The 20,438-nt window shown below is 36.9% G+C and overlaps 1 protein-coding gene across 8 annotated transcripts in view; it reads right to left on the bottom strand.

Annotated features, from left to right (window-relative positions):
* SLC10A7 (solute carrier family 10 member 7) overlaps positions 1-20,438 on the bottom strand; it is a 251,904-nt gene that overhangs the window by 213,082 nt on the left and 18,384 nt on the right. Inside the window, exon 5 of one of the 8 annotated variants that reach the window (XM_036888987.2) lies at positions 140-788. The exons of 6 other annotated variants lie outside the window; for them this stretch is intronic. In XM_036888987.2, the coding sequence (XP_036744882.2) occupies positions 675-788 (114 nt within the window). In that variant the 3' untranslated portion in view covers positions 140-674. Of the gene's footprint in view, positions 1-139; positions 789-11,785; positions 19,591-20,438 lie in introns of those variants that run through there. One more of the 8 variants, XM_057492984.1, reaches the window with a different exon arrangement.

Genomic DNA, 20,438 nt, shown 5'->3' on the forward strand with positions numbered 1-20,438 from the left:
CAAATGTATCCATATTTTCCAAATTTGTATATGTCTAAGCAATGTAAAATTATACCTATAAAGCAAACAGGTAAAGAACAACAAGGATTTTAAATTAGCATTTCATTATAATACCAATGTGAAAAGAAAGGGGTCAACTATTAATAAGCTAGGTTTCCCACCACTGGGATTTATTCTGAATTCATTTTAAGACCAGGAAGCTGTGATCTAAAAAAAAAAATCCCCATTCTAAAGCAGTTAAAAGTTGAAATAACAGTACTTTAAAAGTAAGGATTGGGGCTTTAAGAACAGCTCTTCATACATATAAAACATGCAGTTGCTGACGAATAATTTGTAATTTAACTTGGAACATGATGCCCACTTATTTCATGACAAATGATTACACCCTGGATAGCATATCTATGTAGGATAAGAATAACAGCTGAGAGAATTCAATCAAGCACATGAGTTCCTTTTCATTTCTCTTTTGTGCTATGTGCACTTCTCAAAACTATACAAAAGAAAACATATCAAAAAAAGAAATATATACACTAAAATTTAAGGTTACTCCAACAAAAGGGTTAATCAGAGAAACAAATTTTCTCAGACTGTTAATAATGGGAATGACACATACTATGTGCCCATAAGTAATTCTCAGGTATCTTTGATCTTCAGCCCCACGTGGTTTCTGTTGCCTACTGTAGCCTGGCCTCTGGGACTGTGTCAGAACCAGACATCTGGCTACTTTGTTGTTTTAGACTAATCTCCTCCCAGGAGAGCTCAAGAAATGACACCAGGCAAGGAGAGTCCTGGCAAGGGAAAAAACATTACAGTATTAGCAGATTTATTTTTGAGTGGACAAGAGCATCAAAATTGTCTTCAAATTTCTACTGGAGTCTTAGGAGCTCTTCTGTGCTGTGGTTTTGCTCTAGCATAATGTAAATAAGATGTGTATAGTATATCTTTGAGGCCCATCAATCATCTTTAAGAACTCACTGAATACTAATCATAGAATATTACAATGTGAGGGAGAAAGTTGTGGGGGAAAATACAAATCAGATAAATGCCTCACCCATTTGTTAGGGTTGGGTGATGACTGATAAAACAAAGATTTTAATTGTCAGCTGAAGAGTTACACCCAAATTGTGGGATAATGTCTGAGATTTGCAAGTACAGTTGTATTACTTCCTATCATGCCAACTCTCTATCATGTTTCTTCTTTCAACAGATTTTTTTGAAAGACTCTTAGCTACCAATCTACCACAAAGGTTTCAGTAAAGTGTACTTGCATGAAGTGCCTTTGCAGAAACCAAGAGGAAGCAAAAACAAATGATACAAGCTTTAGAAAACAAAACAAAATGGTTAGATCAATGACAAAATGTTAATTTTGAGGTAACAAAGATCATCAATATTTTCCCAAGGCAACAAATAATCATGGACATCTTAATTCCTTTTAGAGATTATTGTTCAATCCCAAAAATCTATACATTCTAAGAAAGAAAAAATAATTTACCAGTTGTTACACAGAGAGTATAAGCCAAGTGGGATCACTGCTTAATCTGTGAACTTTAATACTTTATCTGAAAATCATATTTTATCTATTTCTAATAGTCAGATAATAGAGGAAATCAAATGATACTACAAGTGACATTTATATTCTTATACAGGGTGACAGAAAACTTACCTGATTGGCTAAAATGCCTCATGTTTTCATTGTTACCTCATATCTCCTATCTGTTAAAACTCTTGTTTTATGTTTCAACTGTCTTTATGATATAAAAAACACATAACTATATAGTGACTTCTACCTTGTACTGTATTTCATAAGTTCATGATTCCAAAACCCTATTTTATCACACTATCTGCTCTTTTAACATCCATTATAATTACTACAGAAGATGAAAACTTCAGAAGATGAACGTAAGAAACACAACCTTAACCAGTAATTTATGATCAAATATTTTCCCATGTAAAGCAAAAGAATTATGTGTGGAATAAGCTAGTCTCAAAAAGACAAATATTGTATGATTCCACTTACATGAGGTTTCTAGATTAGTCAAATTTGTAGAGACAGAAAATAAGAAAGCTGGCTGCCAGGGGCTGGAGGAAGGGAGGAATGGGGAGTTACTGTTTAATGGCTATAAAATTTTACTCTGGGAAGATGAAAAAGTTCTGGGGATAGATGGTGGTGATGATTATATAGCAATGTAAATGTACTTAATGCCAATGAACTGTACACTTACAAATAGTTAAAATGGTAAATTTTATGTTATGTATATTTTACAATTAGAAAAAAAGATTTACATTAGATACATAATAACATGAAAACTCAAAGATAATGAAAATTCTTTTATTTTGAATATCTCTCCTTGACCAAAAATACATAAAGCTTGTAAGAAGCATCACCAATCACACTGTAATTTACACATTCTTACCACCATCATTCAAGAAGTGAAAAAAAAAAAAAAACCACAGAATCAGTCCCAGAATACATTAGCAAAATAGATTTCAGAAGGAATATTTCCAAAAGTTTCCCTAGATGTCTAGAGCTTTGTATTAGAATTAGGAATATTGATGCAAAGTAACAAAACTATTTCTCAGTATTAATCTGCATTGCCAAAAGAATCAAAAGAGGTAGAAAATGCATGGCAGCCAATGAGACTTTTTTATAATATCACACACTATTAAGTTATAATAGACCCAGGAGTTAATTCAGCTCTTCATGTTCTAAATATCATATTATTTTGAATTATATTCAGTGTATTTCCAGTGTTAAGCATACTTTATACTTCTATTATTTGAAAATTATACTCTTATATTAATTATGATTGAGTTTAGCTGCATACAAAAAAATACTCCAAATAATTGTAGCTTATAGAAAAGAGATATTCATTTCTCTTTCATGTAAAAGCCAAGAAGTAGGTGATGCAGGGTTGGCATGGTAGCACTATAGTCAAAAGGACCCCAAGTCCTATTCTTACTGTTCTACTATCATTAGTAGACTGTCCGTCTCATGACCTAAGATTGTTCTTCAAGCTCTAATCATCAAACCAACATTCCAGTAAACAGAGGGAGGAAGCAAAAATGAAGGCTACGCCACCCATTTTTAAGGAGATGTCTTTGATATGCTCTAAAATACCCCCACTTACATTTTGTGGCTAGAATTTAGTTATGTGGCCACTAGAACAGCAGGATGTCTAGTAAATACAGCATTTAGCTGGGTGGCAGTGTGCCCATTTGAAAGCTGGGGTTATGTTCTAAAGATGAGAGGGAATGGATGTCAGAAAGCAACTTTAGGTATGGACTCAAGTCAATCATTTTCCATGACCCTATCCCCATCCCTGCCACCACTGGAGGAGAAAAATAGTCAGAAAAGAAGCAAAAGAGTGAAAATCAAGGTAACCAAAGCAATTCCTGTAAGTCCTGTCTTCCAGATAAAATGGAGGACTATTTGTACAGAATCATGCAGGAGGGAGTTTAAGGAGATCAAATGATTTAAGTCAACCGGAAATTCTAGAGAGTTAAGAGTTATATCCCAAGTTCCTCTCAGTTGGCCATATATCTCCTTGCCTTCTGTAAAATCCAAACAAATGAGTCATTTTGAGAAAATGTTGGAAGTAGCACTTTAAAGAGAAGGTGGACACTTAGAAGAAAGGCCTAAAGGTACATGACAATAGCAGCCAGTTTTGGGATGGGTCTGTGGTCACAGCAAAGCAGGGCCACACGTTCTAGAAGAAGCTTCCTAATGTTTTGGTACTGAAGGCAGAATGCCTCGTGGTGTCCCGTGCAAACACCTACTATACACAGAGCTGGTGAGGGTAACCCCTGTCCTCGAAGACCTTCAGAGACTATTACTGCCAGAGCAGACTGACCAACCCTAACAGTTGCTGGGAGACAACACAGTGCTAGGAAAGTACGTCTTTTCATCATTATAAGGCCAGGTTCAGGATTTGGAAACCTGAAAAGATGTCCCACTCTCGGCTAAAATACAGTTATGCCCATGGGAAGAAACCACACCAAGACAAGATGACGAGGAGGAAAAGGAGGACAACGATAACAAAGGTGCCAGGGGACCATGTAGGGACCTACTAAAGAGTCTAGGTTGGTTAAGGCCTGGCTAGAGGAGGAATTAAAATTCACCAGAAAAGAAAGAAAGATAGAGACAATGATAAGAGAGGAACAGCAGGAAGAAGAAAGGGAAAAGCTCAGAAGATGAAGGTATAGATTTAAAGAATATGAAGATAAAAAATGAAAAAGCTTCAAAAAAAATCAAGTAGACTAGCAATCACAGTGCTTTCTCTTCCCAGCCTTTTGAGGTGAAAAGAAGCATGAGAAGCAATTGAGGCAAGGAAGAGAGAAAATGCTAAGGTTTTCTCAGGTATCACGAAAAAACTATGGTTTTCTAAACCAACATGAAAAATATCACATTTAACTTCTAACCCCCAAAGTAGTAACACAACACTCAATAAGACAATTCAACACTTAACTAGGAACTGTAGGTCATTCAAATAAGCGGTTGAGAGAGCACTGATTAATTTATCAATGATTAACTATATCCAATAGACTTTCCAATCAACACATTTTTTAAAGCCAGTCATCTAATAGCAGTAACTTAATTATTCGTTTTGTAATTTGCAAAGTATGTTCACATAGGTTAACTTAGTTGTTTAACAGGACAACACTAAACATTTCTATTGCCAGGAAACATTTTATATAATCTAATCAGTGGGATGGATTTAGGGGGGAAAGTGGTTATGTACTAATAGGGGTTTTAACATCAAAATTAATTTATTCTATTTAATAAATAAGCAACATTTAAAGAAAAAAACATGTACATGGTGTCTTACAGTTTCAGATATGTAGAATACCATTTGCTAGAAAGGGATGTATTTGCTGCTGTGATCCTAGGGGGACTGGCTTCCTGGTAGCTGTGTGGATCTGTGGTACCAAAATATATTCAAGACAAAAGACCTCTTATGTTTGACTGTAGAAGAAAACCCAAGCTTTGCTTTCACCTCTTCATCCCACAGGGACTGGAAGTTGCTGAGACGTACATGAAGACTCTCCCTATGACTGGAGTAGTGTGACCTTTTCCTTTAACTCTGCAACTGCCATGATTCTGGGCACACATGCTCGGCCTGCCTGTGCCACTGACCCACCCATACCATCCAGATGTTTGGTTATTCCACTCAATTTTATATTTATGGCACATGGCAAAATGACAATTCTGCCACCAACTCACTTTATAAGGAAGCAACCTTTGTGGTCAAATTGTCAACCATGCTGCAATTGCTTCCTCAGCCAGCCTGCACTCCTGCTCCACATGCAGGTAACTATGCTGCATTGATCAGGCCACTGGACCAGGACTGGTGGACAGCACCCCTTCCATCAGACCCACTCTCTTGGATCTTCCAACCAGTTTGCTATCTTAACTCCACTGGTGAGGCCTTTCGAAAAATCCCCCAACCACTAAGAGAACACCTGAAACCTATCACTTCTGGGAACCAACTTTCCAACTGGGACCCTTGGGCCTGGCTCAAGCTGTGGGGATCGCTCCAGCCCCCTCCTTACCCCACTTGCTCATTCACACTCACCTGTTATTTGTGCTCTTGCCAATTTCCCCTATTTCATTGCTGACCTCTGTGAAGGCAGATTATCACCTCCCCACTTCTCAAGATACTAGCTCCTTGCTCTGTAAATTGCAAGCGCTCAATAACTTGAGTTAATAGTACACTGATATTCATTTCTCAGAGACATTTCAAGCCGTCTATCTGAAGGAGAAGGCAACAGAAGATCTAGGTATTCCTTCCTATGTGACTGATTTCTGGAGTTGTCCTTCCTTGAGATACTGTATAATGGAATAAAAGTGTCCTGGAGAAGGAGTCTATACCGCCCAGCTGTGACGTTCGTCAAGTCACCTCACTGCTAAATCCTAACTTGACCAACTATGAATATCAGGATAAATAATCAGTTCCATCTACATCATACAAATGTTACAAAGTTAGAAAATACAGCTAAGACTGTTTCATAAAATATACAAAATAATTTAAAATGCATTTATCTCAATAGGAGATAAACCAAAAAAAGTATTCTCACATATTATTTTAGTTCTAAGTATAAGGAAACTTCCATAGAGAAGTAATGAAAATACATTTTAGGTCATCATTCATGCAAAAAAATATTTATTAAGTACTAATGTTTCTAATGGAAAAATCATTTTCCCACATGAGATATTTACTTGACTAGATAGTTTAAGATCATTCAAAATTATAAAAAGGGAAGAAAACAGACCAAAGGTCCCATTTATCTACTAAAATGTCTGTGTGTGTTTTTCATCACTTAATAGGTTTGAAAAAAAAGGATCAACTGCATAGAAGTCCATTATTTCTTCAGGCCAGATCAACCATATGAAAGTCTTTTATTTCCTTCCAAGCATTAGAAGTCTTTTATTTCCTTCTGGGCATTATGCCAGCCATTCTGGAGGTTGCCACCATGAAAATGGCCATCACTGCTGATGCTTAGGCAAAGCAGAAAAGGTGTGAATAACTGAGAGAAGTAAAAATGTTACAAGAGGCAGTTAACATATATCTTGATTTTTCTATACAGGTTTTCTTACCATAGGACAAAGAAAAACTGGATGTGATTTACTGCTTTAAACAGACATATTTCAATGGAGAGACATTGAGAGGGCTAAATTTAAACAAATTCCTTCAAGAATATTCATCTATTCAAATATATTTACTGTGCTCCTGATATATGCCGAATATTACACTGAACACAGAGAATACAAGTGTGGATAAGAACACACAGTCCCTGCCATCAGTGAGCTACGAGGCATTTACAATATTCTGTGCCACATGTAATTTCATAGGTAAGTACCACAGGGCCCTGGTACAGGTGGGAAAGCTTCCTGAAGGGAAGCTTGCAGTCAAGTAGGAAAATCAATATGTACACAACTTCTTAGTGATGACTTTTCACCTAAATACTGGCTTTTTGGTCTACTTATGGGTCAACCTTTATTTTTCTCCCCTCAGTAGTGTGGGCACTGAGCCCTGTGTGGACTGAGAGCTTTTAGTGCCATCTGTCCTACCTCCAGGGTTACCTGAGAGACGGGTAGTAAAGGGAAGCTTGGGGACATAGGCACTGAAAGCAGAGCACCTGGCTTACATCCTGGTTCTTCCTCTTTTGCGTGATATAACCCTGGACAAGTTTCCTAAACTCTTTTTGAGTCAGTTTTCTCATCTACAAAATGGGAAGAAGAAGAAGAATACCTATCTCAAAAGATTGACCCAAATCATGCACTATAAAAGCACTGGCTATCATTATTTGGATGGCAAGAGTTTACTGTGGTTTCAGTCACCTCTTGCTGTGCCACTTGGCAGCTAGCTAAGCCCACTTAGTGCAGAGGAATTGCCCACGAAAGTTAAGAGCACTTCCCGGAATTGTGTGTTGTGGCGGTCCCGAGTCAATCCATTGTCCTGCTGTGTCCTTTTCTTCCTTCCAGGTCAGAAATTAGGAAAGTGAAGAAAAATGTCAGCATCGCTTCATATCCATGAAGAGACTCTGCAAAACCCGAGGTTAGGCTTCTTCCACCCAGGAAAGTCTCCTTTATTTAGCAAATTTTATTTAACTTCTAACTCAATTAATTTCTTTCCTCTTTCCCTATTGATAATCAATATCTAATGAATTGAGCCTGGGATTGTAAAACTTCATCAACCATACACAGATGCTTTCTTAAAGAAGGTTCTTTTTTAACCCTCAGAAGAATTTCAAACACAGTTTGAAAATAAAGTTTTAAATAAAACTACATAATTCCACCAACAAAAATTCCATAAAGATAAGTATATCACACCAACAGAATTTAGTCTCTCTTTATAAACCACCTGAGCTTAGCAGATATGAAGACATGACTATGTAGCCCACTTTAAGGGCAACTTTGCACACACATAGCAAAATAGTTGATAAATAAAATGACTGGGGAACTGAAAATATCAAACTTTGGAAGAACAAAAAGAAAAAATGCATGCCAACAAATCCATTGCTCACAAATGCAGTGAGTATTTATGAAGGCTTATTTTGACAAGCATTTAACATAAACTCAAATGAGAGCTAAGGCATATCAGTTCCTACTGTCTTTGATGAGGAAGGCTACAAAAGTTGAAAACCGTTTTTCATAGGCTAACTCATGATTCACTTAAAAAAAAGATCCATATGTATAAATATATAAATGTGCTTTAGCTCGTAGAGTTGATTTCTCAGACTCTTTTTCAGAATTAATCTATCAAGGTCTGCCCATTTGAGAAAGTAAACCATTTTAAAACACTATGAACTTAATGTAGTAATTAGACTTAGACCAGCACCCTGTAATAACAATGCCTCAGAGTCTACACATGAAGGATCATTAAATAAGAAACACTTCCCACAATAAACTCTCTTGGCAGGATCTAAAATGTACTTGCATCAATGAAAAATTAGTCTAAGCTAGATAGAACATTGTTCAATTCTATCGCATTTTATTCTGGCATCGTAAATATATGAAAAGATTCTTGAAGGAGAGATTGAAAATATACACTTGCAGAAATTACTGCAGTGTAAATTACTTCATCTTTGTTCTGAACAACTTTGTGGAGCCCAATATATGACTATAAGGAAACTGGAGTCATTCTATAGCTTCCCCAAATCCTGCTTTGTCATTTTGATTGTGGATACTCTTGTATTTCACTAAAAGGATACAAAAAAAAGCAGTTCCTGCAAAGAAATTCAAAAGTTGACTAGAGAGCCAAATATATGCAAAATATCTGATTACAGGTGAGTGTCAGAACAGATGTACAAAAAAGTATGCTACTATGGAAGGAAGAAAAGATTTTCTGACTGGGTATTTGCAAAGTCTTTTTGAGAGGGAGATGGTATTTGACTTGACTGATGAGCAGGACTTCAGCTGGTAGATATCAGGGGAGGAGGAGCTCTATTATAGGAGCAGACTGGTCAAGTGCGCTAACCACAAGATGCAGAAAAATCTATCAGCAACACAAAGTTCTCAAATAGTCTGAGGGCCAATACCAAAGGAATTGTCTGCACATAATAGGGGGCCAGGTATCCTCTTGACAATAGACCAAAGGCCAAAATGTCTGTCCAGAAGATCAGAGGAGCTGTATCAAGGGAAATACAGACAGCAGGTTTCCACTACAGTTTAGGTAGTTTTTTTCAAACTGTGGTTCACAAAACTAATTTAGAATTACTGATTGGCATTTTTTTTTCTTCCAAAATAGAAGAGAGGGAAGGAAAAGGAAGGGAAGGAAAGAAGAAAAATGGAGGGGGGCGGTGGGGAAAGGATAAGGAAAGAGATGAGAAGAGAGAGTACACTACACATAGAGTACATATGTTTCGGAGACTTTTCAGTTTCTATCTGTGGGGTGTACTATTTTTTAATTGAATATCACCCAGTTAGAGAACCCTGCAAGTCCAATATTGTGACACTAGATTAGAATGCAGTTCAGTACCACTCAGTATATTCAGACCATTAGTTTGGATCCAAGTATCCTTGGCCATGAATAATCTTCTTGAAAAAATCTTATTGCACTAAACAGGATGTTCTCATTAGATACTTAGAAGACATAGTCTGATGTCTTCATAAAGCAAGTAAAGTTTAAAAGGGTCATTTCCAAAGCTTGTAGCAATTAACTAAAGACTAAGCTTGATTCCTTCAGTCTGATAGATGCTGAGCAACTTCATATGAAAGACACATGCATGATGTAATCTTCTTAAGAAGCATATAATCTCATGAGAATACATTGAGAAAGCATAAAAATATACAATTAATGCAAAGTATATCATATTTAACCAACAAGCAAACAGTTTAAAAGGACAGATTACCTTCTCTTCTCTACACAGGTCCTTACTTTCCCAAAGTACTTTCATCTAAAATAACCTTGCCTACCCACAATTGATTAAATAGCTGAAAAAGAGAATACCCGTGGTCCCATCGTTAGGGATGGGGCCAAGAGAAGACGCTAAGCCTTCTCAGATTTAAAATATTGATATTTCCTTAACTCCATGGTTTAGCAAATTATTGAGAATGTCTCTTATTTTCAGTCATGACAACTTCATAAAGATATACAAATATATGTGTAACTGCATGTAATCAATGCATAGATAAGCCACAGAACCTAAAAAAGGCACAACCCTTTCCCAGAATTGGGAAATAAAGCTAAATATAATTAAATTCTCTATAATAAGATAAATAAATATGAACATTAGTCAAATAAGATTAGCTAAGAAAAAAAGTTATGTGTTGTTGTTTAGACTGTTTTCTTGAAATCATCAATGAACCCAGGGTACCCTCCTAAAAAGGAAGTTTGATATTTACAATGTAACTAATAGAAGTAAACTAAAGTATTGAGAAATATTTTATGTGAATCATAATACATGTAGACAGTGTGGTAAAAAGAAAGAATTAGATAAAAATGTTTCAATGTTTATGTAGAATTATTCAAGAGACACATGGTACCTGATTGTCTTTGTGGTTTGTTTGTTAGTTGGAATGGAAGCAGGCTGATTTTCCAGGCATTAGAGTTAAGAGGAAATATCCTACAGATCTATTCAATCCCTTTTATCTGGTTCTAAATTCCCAAAGCAACTGTTCTGTTACCAGTTTGGCTTTTCATGGCTTTGAGTTCCCAAAAGGGGTAATCTTGGATATCACACATGAGTATTCCAAGTTATGGCTAAGAAATATTTATGCAGAATATACTGAGGATCTATCATAAAAACTAATACAAATTAATAAACTGGGATTACCAAGCTTAGTAAATTAACTTAAATATCCACATTTTTGTAAATTTATTAAATGCCAACCATCTTACATTGTAATTTTAGGCGTACCTCAAATTATCATGCTTCACTTTACTGAACTTCACAGATATTGCATTTTTTACAGTTGAAGGTTCGTGGCACCCTTGCATCAAGTGAGTATATGAGCACCACTTTTCCCGAAGCATTTGCTCACTTCGTATCTCTGTGTCACATTTTGGTAATTCTCACAATATTTCAAACTTTTTCATTATTATTGTATTTGTGATGGTGATCTGTGATCAGTGATTTTTGATGTTATTATTGTAATTGTTTGGGGTGCCACAAACCACACCCATAATGAACTACTTAATCAATAGATGTTGTATGTGCTCTGAATGCTCCACTGACTGGACGTTCCTCTGTCTCTCTCCCTCTCCTTGCGCCTCCTATTCGCTAAGACACAATATTGAAGTTCGGCCAATTAAAAACCCTACAACGGCCTCTAAGTATTCAAGTACAAGAAAGAGTCACATATTTCTCACTTTAAATCAAAAGCTAAAAATGACTAAAGTGAGGAAAGCATGTTGAAAGCCAAGATAGGCCAAAACCTAGGTCTCTTGCTCCAAACAGCCCACTTGTGATGCAAAGGAAAAGTTCTTGAAGGAAATCAAAAGTATTACTCCAGTGAACATAGAAATGGTAAGAAAGCAAAGCAACCTAATCGCTAATATGGAGAGAGTTTTAGTTGTCTGGGTAGAAGATCAAACCAATCACAACATTCCTTTCAGCCAAAGCTCCATCCAGAGCAAGGGCCTAACTCTCTGTAACTCTATGAAGGCTGAGAGGTGAGGAAGCTGCAGAAGAAAAGCTGGAGGCTAGCAGAGGTTGGTTCATGAAGTTTAAGGAAAGAATGCACCGCCATAGCATGAAAGTGCAAAGTAAAGTAGCACATGCAGATGTAGAAGCTGCAGCAAGTTATCCAGAAGATCTGGCTAAGATAACCAATGAAGGTAGCTACCTTGATTTTCAAGGTCAAAAAAACAGCCTTCTATTGAAAGAAGAGGCTATCTAAGACTTTCATAGCTAGAGAGGACAAGTCAATGCTTGGCTTCAAAGCTTCAAAGGTTTGACTCTGAAGGTCTGCCTTCAACTTGATGGCTGACTCTTTTATTAGCAGCTAACATAGCTGCTGACTTTAAGTTAAAGCCAATAATCATCTACAAATTCTAAACATTGTAGAGCCCTTAAGAAACATGCAAAAACTACTCTGCCTGTGCTCTATAAATGGAACAACAAAGGCTGTACAACACCACCTGCCTTTACTGAATATTTTATGCCCAGTATTAAGACCTACTCTTCAAAAAAAAGATTTTTTTCAAAATATTACCATTCACTGACAATGCATCTGGTCACCCAAGAGCTCTGATGGAGATGTACAAACAGATGAATGTTGTTTTCATGCCTGCTAACACTATCTCCATTCTGTAGTCCATGGAGCAAGTCTTTCAAGACTTATTATTTGAGAAATACATTTCATAAGGCTGTAGCTGCCATAGTGATTCCTCTGATGAATCTGGGCAAAGTGAATTGAAAACCTGAAAATGATTCACCATTCTAGATGCTAGTAAGAACCTTATCATTCATGGGAAGAGGCCAAAATATCAACATGAGAAGCAGTTGGAAGAAGTTAATTCTAACCCTCACGGATAGCTTAGAGGGGGTTCAAGACTTCAGGGAAGGAAGTAACTGCAGAAGTGGTGGAAATAGCTGGAGAACTAGAATTAAAAGTGAAGCCTAGACATGGGACTGAATTGCTGTAATCTCATGGTAAAACTTCAAAGAATGAGGAATTGTTTCTTAGGGGTTAGCAAAGAAAGTGATTTCTTGAGCTGAAATCCACCCCTGGTGAAGATGCTGTGGAGATTGCTCAAATGTCAACAAAGGATTTAGAAACTGTTACAGCTGATAAAGCCGCAGTTTTAGTTGATAAGGCAGTGCCAGGGTTGGAGAATTGACTCCAATTCTGAATGTTATCTGTGGGTAAAATGCTATCAAACAATACCACATGCTACCGAGGAATTGTTCATGAAAGGAAGAGTTAATCAATGTGGCAAACTTCATTGTTGTCTGATTTCAAGAAATTGCCACAGCCAGCCCAGCCTTCAGCAACCACCACCCTATCAATCAGCAGCCATCAGCATGGAGGTAAGACCCTTCATCAGCAAAAAGATTACAGCTCATGGAAACCACAGATGATGGTTAGCTTTTTTCAGCAATAAAGTACTTTTTAAATTAAGGTATGTGCATTGCTTTTTAGATGTGTTGCTATTGCACCCTTTATAGACTACAGTCAGTATAGTGTAAACATAATTTGTATATGTACTGGGAAACCAAAAAATGCATTTCATTCACTTTATTGTGATACTGGCTTTACTGTAATGATCTGGAATAGAACCCACAAATTCTCCGAGGTCTGCCCGTACTGTTCATGCCTTATATCACTTACTAAACTAAAAATTCTATTAAGGGACTAGATGTATCAAGCTATAGCAAGCACTCAACCTATATTTTTGGGTGAATGGGGTGAATGAGTGAACTTGGAAAATCAAATTCTTGAGAAAGCAATGACAATGACTCAAAAAACTAGGTGATTTCATCAGTGACAAACCTCTACAATGATGATAATGCTGACCCTTGCTTGATATGTTCCCTCACATTTTGTAAGTCCTTCTGCATACAATTTTCATGAGATCCTTGTAAGCAATTCTGTGAAATAAGGATGAAAATATTATTGGTCCTTGGATAAGGAAACCAAGGCTCAGAGTGACCCAGGGCTTACCTGGTGATGACTCAGACTACTAGGTGAGAAATGGTAAAAGCAGGAGTTAAACACCTGCTCTGATTCCTTAGCAAAGTGTACCCTTTGCTGAAGGTCAGGTGGCCTAGCAGAATGTCACCACTGCATGTTAAGCTGGTGTTGTTTAAATACTTCTCACCCAAGATCAGGACTGGTCCTTATGTCTGAGGCAGAGCAGGACCCAAAGGTGAGGATCAAATGACTTCAGCAATAAAGAGAAGGACTCAAAAACAGGAACCTGGCAAATGCTAAGCAGGGTGTTTCAAGATCAGGTCCCTCGAAGACACTCCTATAGGGATGGGAAAGGAACCAGACAAGAAGAAAGGCAGCATGTGAGATGCAGGAAGAGAATTAGGAGAGAAGAGTATCCGGGAAGCAAAACAAAGTTGGAGGCAAGTAGCCGTGGTGTCAAGGCTGCAGTTAAAGTGTGGAGGATGAGAACTGAGGATTGGCCGCTGCATTTGGTGAACTGAAATCACTGCTGACCATTAAGAGGACCCTTTTGGTTAGAGTGGTAGAAATGGGAGACAATCGGAGAGGCATTAAGGGGTTAAATGGGAGAATTCTAAGTTACACATAAAAATCTTGGGAAATCTAGGAATGTTTCAAACAAGTTTTAAGGCTGCTTAAAACAAACAGTCAACTCTCTGTAGGGCTGCTTAAGAATGCTAACTCAATCCAGCAGATAAGACTAAAGTTAAAAAGTAGATACGGAAGAAGAATAGGGACATGGGATTTCTTGCTGCTGCTGCTGTTACTTCTGTTCTCTATCTGCCAAAAAGGAAAGCCTGTTACTATTTCCCAGCGAGCGCAGAAGGCTGGAGGATAAGAAGAGCACATATGCCAGCTTGCAAGGGAACTCAACGCTGTTAGTCTTTTTCAGATACAAGATTTCTCCTGGAAACCATTTAGCTTCCACTGCAAGCAAAAGAAGTAACCCACTTCATTTAACAGAAGAAAAGGGCAAGGCACTGGAAAGCCAGTGAGGGGGCTAAGGCTGAGACCATGACTGTCAGATCAGATTTCCTTCTCACTTCAAGTCCTCTCTCCATTCATCAGACCTACTCTAAATGCCTTTATAAATGTTTCAATGAACCTTATCTTCATGCACTAGATTAGCAAGATCAGCTCCCCACTGATAATGCAAAATAACCCTGAAATGTTTCATGCCTCCCTGATAAGCCAGAAATTGAACTTTCTGTCTCCATTTGGACTGTGATGCTCTTGATCTTTCACCTCTAGCAAAAATCTTCTCATAAGTATAATTTCAAAGTTAGTAATGAGTGCTTCATTTGCTTTCCAAGCAGATAGAAAACCTTTTTTAAATATACTCTGACTGCCATGACCTTCGTCTAAGACTTAAAGAGTTCACCACATGTAATAATTTTCTTGGCTCAGGAGACATTCTTAGATTTTCTTTGAAGAGATTTGGGCAGTAACCCCATTGATGAAATTATACACAACACACGCATACACACACTTTTAACTTGTTACCTTTCTACTATCCCTTAAATCAAAAGTTGTTTTTAAAATACACTTGGGATTCCACATGACTATCAAAGGTTCTAAAATCCTCCAACTTACTAAGTAAAGTATAGTTAAAATGCCACCTGTGTTTACATTAAAAGAAGCACAGCATCTTAACCCAAGAGTAGGCCAGCATTAATGCCTACAAATAGCAAACATAGTCCAGATCTGGAAACTGAGTTCTGTGTGTCCCACATACGAAGTGGGGCTGAACACACTTGGGCAACATTTCGGTTTTTCCTACAATAAGAAGGGAATACAATAATTTGGTGATATGGGCCCTTTATACTACTAACTATTGCAGTAGTCCTGTAAAGCAGAAGTTACTTGAATTTAAATACATATGATTCCCTTTAGCAAATCCCATAAGGTTACCCTTTGTTAAGACTTTCGGGAAGAAATTGTACTTTTTACCACAGAACTTTCTGTTTGGAACAGAAATTTAAACTGGGCAAATGTATACAATTTTAAACAAAGAATAAGTATCCTATGTCTCATGTGTTAGAATAAACTTGAGAATATTGTGATTTATCTTCTTTCCTATATTTGGCAATGAAATTGGGGTTCAACAAGTCTTATTACTTTTTCTATTACTCAAAAAAGGAACTAAAATCATGTGTGCAACACATACACACACAAGGTTACCATCACCGTCAATCAGACCATGTCAACAGCACACCCTACAATTTTGCAGTTTTGAAAAGTTGCATTTAAAACACTGGAATGAATAAACAACTTCACAAAAAAGAACCTCAACATGTTTCCAATATTTAAAAGAAGGTAGTTTAAAATTTAAAAGCCACAAAATAAGACTGTCAGTCAGCTATACCCTTAAATAGTCTTACATAAATACCTAAAGGATATGCTAGCATTCCAGCATATATGCATTATGCATATACATTGAATTCCTTCTGCTGCTAAATATTATTATAAATTCTAGCTGGCTCACTGAAACAAAACAACCTAAGTTATAAAAACAGAAATTGTTTTTTTTAACTTTAACAAGAAGTAATAAGGCTATTTCTCACCAAAGTTTACAAGCTGAGTTTAAGGGATGCAATAACTTTCAATCCATGACAAAACCTTTGGCAACCAATTGTTTTATAGAAAAAGTGTTTAAAATGGAAGGTGTATAACAGAAAAAAATTTTCTCTTAAGTTGTATAACAATTTTGCAAAATAAAAATAAAAGAACCATTTCAAATGACACTATCGTAACTGCATACACCCCCCCAAATCGTTAAATACAAATATGCAACAGATCACACATCTTAATACGTGAGGGCATTTGCTAAACATGTGCATACATATTAAAGATCTATATGTAAATACATGAGAGCCATAAACTAAATGTAAAAATGTTTAATAACACAAAATCAGGAAGGAAGAAATTTTTTCACATGACATAAACACTGCAAAGAATAGTCAGTTTGAAGGGACAGAGCAACATGGAAATGCGCCCCAGCATATTTCCTACCATGTTGGAACCACGAGGGTACAAAGCTGTTCCCTGCAAGGCAGAGCACAGAATCTGAGAAGTAGAATCAAAGCCTTAACCTAATGGAACCTGACATTAGACTCAGCTTTCGGACTTTTTCATTTTCATGCACCAATAAATTCACTTTCCATTCTTAGATTAGATTTTTTTCTAATATATTATGCAAAAGAGCAATAGTCCCTTTCGTTCATTTAGTTTAGCAAAGGCCTATATGCAGTTACCTTAAAATATACCTTATATATTATTTTAGAGAAACAAACTTAAAATTATGTATGTTTACTCACAGATCATTTTCTTTTACAATCAGATGTAAATATAAAATAGTCTATTCATTTCACTCAGAAGATATGACCAAACTAGACTTTGTAAGCCAATTTTCAATATTTATGAAAAACTGTATCTTACTCCCCAAGACTACTTTTAAACTAGACCAATGGTATTAAAAAACAAAGGAGGTATCTGTAAAATCAATGTTCATGACAGGTAACATTAAGGTAAATAATTTAAATATCTACTGGGGAATGAATATGTAAATATACTTTCTAATGCTATATGTTAATGTCAAGGAAATGAATGAAATTTGAACTTCTGCTAAATGCCATTTGAGAACAAAAAAGTTTTTTTAGTCTTAGCTCTTAAGGGAATCACATTAGAAAGAAAGAGAGATCAATGATACCTTTAAGCCAATTAATAGTGGTCTCAGATACACCAAGAAAAGACTCTTCTCAAATTCTTTCAAGGCACTAGAAAGACAATCACAGCAAACAGCAGTCCAAGATCTCTGTAACTCCTATATAGCTCACTAATTATGCGGCAACTGAAAATAATTACCTGGCATAATAAAACGCTGGTTAAATCCAACTATCTGCCAATTCTATTCTTACACCAAGAAGCTACATGTGGCTCAGAAAACAACTATGATGTCTGGCTTCACGTTAAAAGCGTGACTGTGGATCTCAGCTGTAGTGCAAGGTGGCAATGCTATCACGTGCCATGGTTAGGGCACTCTCCTGGTCTACACGGCATCTGCACATTTTCTCCACTCACCTCAAACATTAATAGCACCTACCCCATCATCACCCTCAGCTGCTGAGAAAACGTAAAGTCATCAAAAGAAGCTAAGAAATAAAAGTCATCAGCAGAAAATTCCCAAGTGCACCCCTACTACTCATCTACATGGATCTATATAGATCCACACTCTGCCTTCCCTCCTAGTACTATGAATAAAGGGTTTAGGCTCCTGGAAGCATATATGACCCAGTTCCATTCTCTTCCACTTGACCAAATAAATTTCTCCAGCACTCATCTTAAATTGACAACTCCCTTACTACTATACAATTCCCACCGTGATAGAAACATGCTGTCATTTATGCATTTAATGCATCTTGACCCCCATATGCTCATCTAAATACCCCCATTTCCCTATTCCCTTTTTTCACAAAGGACCTCAAAACAGTCGCCTACACCTCCTGTCTCTAATTCTTCTCTTCCTATCAGCCCTTGAGTCCACTCCAAACAAGCTTTTGCCTTTGTACTCCATCAAAACAGATAAGCTCCCTGTAGCTTAATTCAATGGACAATTCTCATAATTCAACTCACACAACTTACATGAACAGAATTTGATGCAGCTAATCATACTCTCCGCCTTCAAATACTTTCTTCATCTGGCTTCCAGATACCATGCTGCCTTGTTTTTCCTTCTATTTAATTTTTCCATTGCCTTTGGTTACTCCTCATCATTCTAACTTCTTAATGTTGGAAGATCCCAGGGCTCAGTCCTTCACCAGTTCTCCTTTCTGTCTGTGGGAGAAATGGAAGTGCCTATGGCCAGGATCCTCACCTGACCCTAAACTACTTGATGATGTACCTGGCCTACTGATAAGTTACTGCTTCCACACCCATAGGCAATACACTATTATTGACTGAGTCACTATATACAGAGCTTTGCCCAGTGCTCTGGGTGAATGCAGAGAGGGAGGAGGATTATGAACCTACAGACTGTTGGATGCAGATGTAATTCTAGTGCTCGACCTATCACCAGGAGAACAAGCTGGGTAATAAACTCTTTTACCCCAAGTACATTCCATTGTCATTGCCTGGTTTCACTGAATCCATAGGTGAACTTACCTGGTGCTGAAACCCACTGGCAATACACTGTCTATGCTCTTTTCCTAAGTAATCTCATCCAATCTTTACTTTAAATACCATTTATTTACTGATGATGCCCTAATTCATATCTCCAGTTAGACTACTCTTGGAACGCTCACCTTTTGTATCTCTAATTGCTTAGTGCCATTTCCATCTGGATATGTACTAGGCTTCTTAACACATGAAAAAAAAAAAAACTCTTGATATTTACCCATATTACACTGACATTACAAGTTTTCATCAATATCTAGTTCTCTTCTACTTCAGGACATGTGAATGAAAAAAACAAAGGGTAAGGCCACATGACTTGTGAGCAGAAGTTTACCTCTAGCCTGGACAGTGAAAAGCCAGTCTGTGATTCTCCAATCTCTCTTTCCCTATTGAAAATTCTCACAGTATGAAAGTGCTGGTTCCTCCAAATGGTAAACTTGAAGACATGATGCTTCCATCAACCATGTGTCCTTAGTGATGGCAAAGACCTTCCCACTGACCCACATGGTATATATGCCCTGGGCAAGAAATGAACCTGTAAGTTTAGCCACTGAGATTTTGTAGCTCTTAGTTATCACAGCATAGCTTCACCAGACTAATATCCCTTGAACCTTCTTTCAGAGTACTCTTCTCCATATAAGCAACCCCATCCTTTCAGCTGCTCAGTGAAAAACCTTGGAGTCAGTCTTGACCCTTCTTTCTCTCATATTCAACTCATCAGCATATCCTGTGCCTTCAAAACAGATCCAGAATCCAACCACCTTTACTGCCTCCTCTACCATCCTGCTCTTCAAAAGACACTGTAAGAAAATGCAAACAAGACACAGACTGAGAGAAAATATTTACAAAGCACATATCTGATGAAGGACTTTTGTTCAGAATACATAAAACTCTCGAAGCTCATTAATAAGTAAACAAACCACCCAATTTTTTTAAAAAGCATGAGATTTTATAAATATTTCACCAGGAGACATGGATAGCAAATAAGCACATGAAAGATAATAAAGCTCAGTATTATTAGTCACTGGAAGACATAAACTAAACCACAGGGAGATATTACTACACATATATAAGAATGGCTAAAATTACAAAGACTAACAATACCAAGTGTTGTGCAAATATGGAGCACTAGAATCTCTTACACTGCTGGTTGAAATGTAAAAGGTACAACTACTTTGGAAAAAAGTTTGGCAATTTCACAACAAGTTAAACATATACCTATAGTAAAAGAAGAGTGTTTGTATTTTTACAGGACTGGTCCACTGCAAATGCTATTTAGATGATTTATAACTATTGGTGATTCTTTCCTTGGGTGAAAGGTGCTAAAATAGACATCTCCAGATGATACAGACATTTTACTCCTATGTCCAAGAGAAATGAAAGTATATGTTCACTTAAAGATATACATACAAACATTCTTAGCCCCAAACTAGAAACTGCCCAAATGTCCATCAACAGGTGAATGGATAAGTCGTGGTATGTCCATATAAAATACTACTACTCAGCAATAAAAAGGACTGAATTATTGACACCTACAGCACAGATGAGTCTCAAAATAATTATGCTGAGTAAAAGAACTCAGAAAAGAAAAACAAAAAAGTACACACTTTATGATTCAAGTATATAAAATTCTAGAAAATGCAACAGA

The sequence above is a fragment of the Manis pentadactyla genome, chromosome 1, assembly GCF_030020395.1.
Source record: "Manis pentadactyla isolate mManPen7 chromosome 1, mManPen7.hap1, whole genome shotgun sequence".
NCBI lineage: Eukaryota > Metazoa > Chordata > Mammalia > Pholidota > Manidae > Manis > Manis pentadactyla.